General features: G+C 38.2%; 1 protein-coding gene across 3 annotated transcripts; it reads right to left on the reverse strand.

The window, feature by feature from the left end:
• Positions 1 to 1,332: 1,332 nt before the first annotated feature.
• On the reverse strand, positions 1,333 to 7,000 carry LOC146309344 (vascular cell adhesion protein 1-like). Of its 3 annotated transcripts, XM_084744556.1 has the most exons (6): positions 6,879 to 7,000; positions 6,723 to 6,798; positions 4,328 to 4,603; positions 3,886 to 4,212; positions 3,391 to 3,654; positions 1,333 to 3,112 (listed from the first exon to the last, which is right to left on the reverse strand). In XM_084744556.1, exons 2-6 carry the CDS (start codon positions 6,760 to 6,762, stop codon positions 2,964 to 2,966), a joined length of 1,056 nt encoding a protein of 351 aa, XP_084600682.1. In that variant the 5' UTR covers positions 6,763 to 6,798; positions 6,879 to 7,000; the 3' UTR covers positions 1,333 to 2,963. The 3 variants fall into 3 exon arrangements, with proteins under 3 accessions (XP_084600682.1, XP_084600683.1, XP_084600681.1); XM_084744557.1 differs by having other exon boundaries at positions 1,333 to 3,271; positions 6,723 to 6,976; XM_084744555.1 differs by having other exon boundaries at positions 6,723 to 6,972.
• Between the last annotated feature and the right edge of the window lie 1,321 nt (positions 7,001 to 8,321).

The following is an 8,321-nucleotide window of genomic DNA, read 5'->3' on the forward strand; positions in this document are numbered from 1 at the left end:
AGCCAACTAGTAACCCAACCTTAAATCTGAAATATGGACTACAGCACACTTTTCCACTTTGTGTCAGTCCATCCCAGGCGAGCTCAGGCCAAGAGGAGTTGGCGGTGTGAGTGGAGGTTGTTGATATTTGGCATTCGCTTTGCATGAGTCTTAATTTGTATTTGTAGATGCAACAACAAACTGTGTTTATGACAACGGTTGTCAAAAGTGTTCATGAGCCCATGGAGTATATTTTATACAAGTATGTGGGTTTGTAATGTTTTTAATGCAGCGCCAACTGAGGAGTGACAGGCATTCAATGTTGGTTTTCATCCTTGCCCCTTATGTGCAGAGATCTCTCTGGATTCTCTAAGGATCAAATTCAGAACATGCGTAAATTTACAAAAAAAATAAAGTTTTTCAGTTTGGATATTAAAAATCTTGTCTACACACAGCATTCAATTGTATATGAGAGAAAAAATATATTTAGCTTGTGTGCTACAATAACATTTTCTGTTTTTCAATGAAACAAAGGTTTACAAATGGAAGTCAGCATTTATTTCCAAGCACTTTTTCACTGGTACATCGGACAATCTGTACGTCTAAAACATAATTTAGTGTCTCACAGTCAAGTCGGTAGTATCAATAAGGCAAATGATTCTTTTATCATATGAAATTGAAGGCACATCACAGAAATTGGCATTGTTCATCTTTTCAGTGCAAAAATAATTCAACATCCCAGAGCTGTACCAGTGCATATAAAAAAAAGACATTCTGTAAAATGATTTGACAGGACATGAAGCGAGCATAACATACATATACACTAAAAATGGATTAAAAAAACAAAACACTATCAATATTATGCCCCATTGCGGTGTTCAGAACACTCTCAAGTAATTACTGCAGCTGTGCTGTACTTTCTGGAAAACTATTTAGAAAAAAAATACAGACAGAAAGGACCTGAGTGGAGAAAACCATCATGAGGCTGGGCAATATATTGATATTATATTATTGTGGATATTGTTATATCTTGATATGGGATAAGTGTTACCTTTCTTTTGAATTACCAGACTGTTCTAGCTGTTATTTACCTTTACTCAGTTTGTCATTATATCCATATTACTGATCATTATTTGTCAAATATCGCCCAGCCCCAAAGAGGAGAAACTCAAAATTTGGCTTAAAATGTGGTCTTGTGTACAAATGGGTTAAAGCGCTTGTCCTGCTTGTAAAATGAAAAACAGGTTAAGTAAGAGGATAATGCATGCAATAATGCAACAATGGCTCTTAAATCTGTTCAGGTAGGTAGTATCCATTCTTACATCTCCTCATCATCAGACAGTTCAAATAATAAAAAACAGTTAAGTAGTATAAAAACAGCTACTGATGGACTGAAGGCATACACAAAGCCGTACCGTTCTGGCCTCTCGGAGGAAGAAATCTACAACCAGGTGACAAACACACTGTCCTGACCCACCATAGCATTAAAGGAGTATTATGCCTAATGTGTCTGATATATAGTCTTCTTTCATATCTGTTTTAGTCTACACCATACCATGTATGATCTATACCAAAAAAGTGTGTTTTGGTGTTGGACAAGTGGGTTTATCAGAGCCTTTTCTGCTGGTAACAATTTCTTCCTGCAAAGTTGATGAGAGTGGCTCAGACTGAAGTATACAGTAAATGTGAAGGCCATAAAACCACAACAACGAGCTAAATGAAGATAAAATCTAAGCAGAGCCGCAGAGTTGAGTGTCAATGCTCCTGTGTTACAGTCAGACAGGCAAAGTATCGCTGTGACAGCTGGTAAATATAAGAAGAGATAACCAAACATACCGCTGCATATTCAAAATCATTCTGTATAAGGTCTGACTGAAACTGAAACTAACACAAAGGAGCAAAGTCTCACAGTGCTGTCAGTGTGCTATGACTACTGACTGTAAATAAAGACGGACGACTCATCTGAACTTCCTCCCACGGTACAAAAATGAAGCCAAAATGAATTCCCTTTGGATCAAGAGTTTATGCGAAAATGATCAGGGTTGCAGCCCTTGTAATGAGGTCCTGACCATACACCGAGCCGATTCAATCTTGAGCAGAGCTCAGCTGTCAATCATTAAGTATAGCAACTAATATCGGACTTCCCTGATTTTTAAATAACTTTAACCCGACTGCTGATACATTCTTAAATTGACCAACATAACTTTATACTGGAGAAGAGAAATAAATCATGGGGGTAGTGGTAAATAAAACAATACAATACTTGTTTTTCCTCACTGATTAATACGGTCGATATAAAATGAGAGCTTTAGAAACTTTAGAAATAAAACTAGTTTATACTTTGGCACTCAGTGCAACTTTTTGTCATGTACACAAAGCATGAGCTGGGATGGTCACGGAACTTGTCCACGAGATTGCAGAAGGGTGCACTGCTACAACCTGCAAAACTATGTGTATCCAGGTTAAATACCATTTTATGGAGTCCCACGGGGTGATCAAAATGTTTTGCCTTACTTCTGGGGAGTTGTAATGTCGTCCATCTTTATATATATCAACGGCTCTGTAACACACACACACACACACACACACACAAAAAGCACTAGGAAGCAGCACTACCTTTAAAATAAGTGAGCCACGATTCCAAAACAAGGTCAGAAATCAGAAAAAGAGGAGAAATCTGATTACTGACCTGCTGCAAGTATACATAGATTTACAGTAATCAGGTTACTACAGCGCATGTAAACACATTCTTTGATTGACTGATTGAGTTTTAAAGACAGAGCTGATAAGATTATGCATTCTTAAAGCTACAGCGGTCAAGCATGAGCAGTCCACCTCAGCAAGTCAACCAATTGAGCATGCGGAGCAGACCACCTCTAGGCCTCTAATAGACATGAATCTGATGTCTCTTCAAGCACAAAAAACATAAAAAAAAAACATTTCAATATAAAGCCATGCAAAACTGAATTTTAAAAAAGCCAGCCTCATACAGGTCCTGATGAGGCAGGCTGGTAGCTTCCTTTGCTGAAAGAAAATGTTCCGTCAGGTGTCACAAAAAAGAGACCGCCAACAAAGAGCACGACTCCCAGGGCCGTAAATCCTCCAAGCAAGGCTGCGAAGGTTGTGGGATCCCCTGTGGGAGACGGGAATTTTTGTTACATTCTCTCTCTCTCTCTCTCTCAGCTCATCTGCTCAGAGTATCTCTATTTATGATAAACTACACATCCCAGAATAAAGACTGAAACAAAAAACACAGCCATTAAAATCCCAGCAGTGGTCCCAGGGTGACTACCTGATGGAAAACAACAGCAGGATGGAATTATAGAATAATTACAGAACAATTAACACCACAAGATAATGATGGAGCAGAACAAGCTGAGAAATATAATGATTTTAGTAATAATATCTTACTTTTAGCTTGGATGACGTTGAAGTATTTGGCCTTGGTGCCCTGGCTATTGGACACTGTGCACTTATAGGTCCCTGTGAGCGGGTAGGACGGGGTCAGAATGGCGTCATTTGTGATTTGATCCTTGTCCGTCTGTTGTATGGAGTGTGGGAGATGCCAGTTGTACGACGGCGCTGGAATTCCCGCAGCAGTGCAATTTAAAGTTAGTTTACTACCAGCTGGAAGTTCCAGCGTCTCATTTTCAGGGTCGGTGAAGGTCGGAGGGTCTGAGGTCATACATGAAGTTCAAAGACAGACAGAGAGACAGAGAGAGAAAACAAAGACAAATTAAATTAGAGAAAGACAAAACACACCAAACATTCTCAGAGATGGTTAAATTAAACGGACAGTTCACCCCAAAATCAAAAATACTTTTTTTCCCCTCTTACCTGTAGTGTTACTAAACCATCTAGATAGAGATTTTGGGGTGAACTGTTAATATTGAATTAAAAACTTACACAGTACAGTTGTGAGATATGATTCTGATGCCATCGAGGGAATATTTGGTCCTCTGGGCCAAAAGTTCAGCTTTGCTTCACACCGGATCAGACCTCTATTATCATCTCTATGGGCGGTCAGGCTGAGGACAGACGACTTATTGAGTGGAGCTACAGTGGACTCATCAAATGTCTCAGTATGGAATAAGTAATTTCCTCTGTACCAGAGCACAGATAGGTTTCTTACTGGTGCAACATTAACAATGTCACACTGCATGAGATACTTATTGCCCTCTACAATGGGCCTCGGTTGACTCAGATAAGACAAAGACACACTGTCCGGCGTTTCTGTGTAAGAAAAAGACACGTGACAAAATGTTTAACAAAAACTATAACAAGGCAGTACATCAGCAGTATTGAATGATCAAAAACTACAAGGGGTTTGCAGTCATGGGCTACTTACTGTAAACGATGACTGGCAGGAAAGCAACACACTGGCTGTCATCATGGAAATTCATGAAGCATTGTGGTTGTAATTGCCAGTCTGTGACAGATTCTATGTTTAAGGGAAGAAATGTGACATTAGGTGTATTTCCTACACCTCCGTTTGTAGACTCCCAGCCCATACCAGCTGTCTCGTTGGATAATGAGCTGCAGACGGCTGAGAAGGGGCCTTTGTATCTCACCGCAGATCTGGGAGGGCTCATCTCAACTGGACAGGAGGAACTCTCAGCATTTCCTAAAAGTACACAATATGTATTAGAGCCCACAATACAAGCAGCCATGTAAAACAGTGCTTTACCAAAAGGATTGACCAAGTATCGGCCTGACTGATTACTGGATACGAAATTCCACTTTCTTTTTTTTTTAAACAAGTGTTGGGATTTAAAAAAAAAAATCAGATTGCTAATAAAATAAATGAATTTCAAAATGTTCAGCTTTGTCTCTGATGCAGCCACCTCTCTCTGTCTGTAGTCAACACTCACCCAACACCCCACCCAGAACACTTCCTGATTATCAGTTTGAGTTATTCTAAACTTTGACATCAACATTTCCATTTTTAATGCAAATATGTATTGGTTACAAATAGAGCCGAACAATGACTCAAAAACTGAATCTTAATCACAATATGGCTTACTGCAGTTTTCAAATTGCAAAAGGTACAATATTGGTTAAAGGCAAAATGTGTGTCAAAATACCACTTTTTTTTTTACAGAAACGTCCTGGCCTTCACTTCATATTCTACTGACTTACAAGAACATCTTTGTTTGGGAGAGATCACAAAATGTTTTACATTGAAAATGAGAATAATGGTGTAAAAATTAAAATATCACTTCCTCCAATGGGGCTGCAAAAAAAAAAGGTTACAAAAAAAATCATATTCTAATTATTTTGACAGATATTGCAATCATGATATGATTCACAGTTGGTGGGTATTATCATTTTTACGCAACAATTCTAATTTTTTTTTCACTCAATTTTAATTTGTTTTTTCACATATTTTTGCTTTATCTTTTGTTCCTGCGTTTTGGATATTGCATTTGTCCATAATGAAAGTCTGATGATCAACGTTAATGTTTTTTTTTCCACTTTCCCAGCCACACAAGCCCAGTTTTTACTTGTCCCTGTACAAACTGTTTCTTCATTGGCTGTTACAAAATAACAACAGACTGATTGTCTGTAATAGTGAAGAATGTCTATCTCAGCCTCTTAAAGCTCACAGCAGTGTCTTTAAATCTCATTTTGTCAGTCCAAAATCCAAAGATATTCAGTTTAATATGACAATACAAATGGGGGAAGTCTCCATATTTGAGAGGCTGAAAACACTATTTTCTGTCACTTTTGTATGAAAATTATTTTTAATTACACTAAACTGTCAAATTAGTTTAATGGTTTTATTATTTTTTACCAGCTGCTAAATGTACTAGCCTGATATGCCATTTTACTTGACCCAGGCAAGCAGGCAGTCATTACTGAGCCCTGCCTACCCTCTAATATTGCAAATCATACTGTAGTTGCAATATCTGTCAAAATAATCACAATTAAAGTTGCAAATATCGGTTATCAGTTTCCTTGACTTCTAATAATTGGCATCAGTATGAGCCCTGAAAAAAAAATTACACAGCATTACGGCATTGTTTTGCATTGTTTGGATTTTGATGTGGTAAAAGCACACAGGACACTGAATGGGTTAGAGAGTGGTTACCAGTTTAAGAAAACAGAACTGGATTGTTGGTTAAATGATCATTCAGAAAGGATGAAATAAACAAACAAACAAACAAACAAACAAACAAAAAAACATTGGGAAGAATGTAAATGTATGTTTATTTTTCATCACAAAGCCCGACATTAGTCTGAATTGTAAACTCAACAAACAGTTTCCATATTCAGTCAACTGAATGGAGTGGGCCGATTCAAGTATGTGACCCCTGTCTTTCCGGTGTTTAAATTACAAACATTTATTTTAAGTGTCAGCAAAAAACTAAAACTCAGCTAAACCTGCATAGATGTGACACTGTGGTAAGAAAATATTCTTCAAAACCGTGTCCTGTGTGCTGCTGCCCTCTTGTCCCAAAATGGGATTTGGGATAATGACTTACTAACTAAAATTTACACATTCGTTAAATCAAAGTAATGTAAGGTCATCTGGACACACTAAGAAATGATTTGCGAAAACATGCCGTAGTTAATTTAACAGTGATCCTCTGCGCCAGAAAGCAAACAGATGATCATCAAGTTAAGGTTAATCAAACAATGGGCGTCGGCCATCCTGAGAAATCTACGATTACCGACAAAATAATGTACTAGTTAACGTGTAACGTTCACGTAAACTGACGAACACGACAGAAATCTGTTACCTGTAAACGCTATTAAACCGGTGAGTACGAAGAGCCACATGTTGATTCCCTCAGTGCGCCAACCAGCAACTCTTTACTGAATAAAGAAAGTAAAAATGGTCGTTAACAAACGTATTCCCGAATCCGTGTCCCTCGTCGCTACGTGCCGCCGTTCACCTGATGACCGCAGAAAGTCCCGTACGCAACGCTGTCCCTGTGGTGCATTAACGTGTTCCTCGTAAGTTTCTGTTGTGTTGCGTTCCCGTGATGTAAACACTCAAACGCTTGCATGTGCAGTTGCAAAGGGCGGGACTGGACTTGGACAAGAGTAGCAGTCGTTCCCAAGGACTGGGGCGGGACCCGCAGAAGGGTCTTCATGAAATTTTTTATTTGGGTCCTCAAATAAATAAAGGACCATGGAAGAAATTTAAGATTTATTTCTGCAGTACACCTTTTATAAAGCATTGAAAATGTGTCTTTTGTTTCACTGATTAGAGGAAAAAACAAGAGCCTCTTAATTCCATCTAAATAGAGTTATTTGATCTAATTTAAGAGGAAGACCACAATGTTCCATGTTGTTTTCTTGGTAAGGGGGAATAAAAACAATGAGCCTGCCTGTTAATACAGACTAAATGACTAATGCGTTCATTTGTGCGTGAATGAACCTCCCAGAATTTACTGATAAGGCTTAGTGTGAATTGGGTCACAATGGTTTGTCACTTTTAAAAAGAGGGGTCACCAGGGGAAAAAAAAGTCTGGGGAACACTCGCTCAAAAGAATAGTTTGACATTTTTGGAAATTCTTATTTTCTTTCTTGCCAAGAAAACTGATACTACTTTAACTTCGGTAGCTGTTTAAGTACCTGAAGCCAGCAGCTGGTTTTGATTTAGCTCAGCAGAATAAAAAGACTGGAAAGAAGCTGTACCAAGATGCCAAGAAACCAGCTTGGACAACAGGAAGTGTAAGAAAACTAAAAAAAAATCAAGGAAACTATGATGTTAGTTTTGTTTTTAGTAGGACATACAGCCACTATGACCAGGGGAAAAACACAGAGCGAAACAAAATTAAATGTGTATGATTTAACCTACGTGGGGGCAATAAACAAACAACCTAACCTTTTACTCTAAGTTTCTAAGTTGCTAAAATGCAACTTGAATGCCAGAAAAAGTTAAGGAATCACATCACTTATGACCCTCTAGAGGGCTGTAAATTTGCACAAGCCCTGTCCTCTGTGTGTATTTACTTATTTTCTCGTGTTTTGCGTTACTTAGGATGCATCTGAGCTTCAGCCTGTTTGGCAGTGGTGTTTAGTCCCACAGCATAAACAGCCTGCATGTTTTGAAGTCACAATTCAAAAACCAACAGTAACACTGCATTTTTCCTCTGCTGAGGGCTGCAAAAAAGAGTTAAACAAACAGGAAGACCAGGTTGCACAAACTGGATTTGAAGGATTCTGATACCAATTTTACGGAGTCAAACAGTTCCATATTGATATAGACCAATATTCTTTATACAAAATACAGAATATATAAACAGTTTTTGCAATGATTCCTTAAATGACACTTGTAACAAAGATGTGTAATGGAGGGAAGTTAGAATTCTAACTATACATAAAAAACA

This window comes from Lutjanus erythropterus, chromosome 19, assembly GCF_056507025.1.
Source record: "Lutjanus erythropterus isolate fLutEry1 chromosome 19, fLutEry1.hap2, whole genome shotgun sequence".
In the NCBI taxonomy this organism is placed as follows: Eukaryota; Metazoa; Chordata; class Actinopteri; order Lutjaniformes; family Lutjanidae; genus Lutjanus; species Lutjanus erythropterus.

Coding starts and splice junctions, on each gene's coding strand:
- LOC146309344 (XM_084744556.1), bottom strand. CDS start 6,762: ATGTGGCTCTTCGTACTCACCGGTTTAATAGCGTTTACAG. Junction 4,604..6,722: donor CGGTTTAATAGCGTTTACAG/GTAACAGATTTC, acceptor GTGTACTTTTAG/GAAATGCTGAGAGTTCCTCC. Junction 3,113..3,390: donor CAACGTCATCCAAGCTAAAA/GTAAGATATTAT, acceptor CGTCTCCCACAG/GGGATCCCACAACCTTCGCA.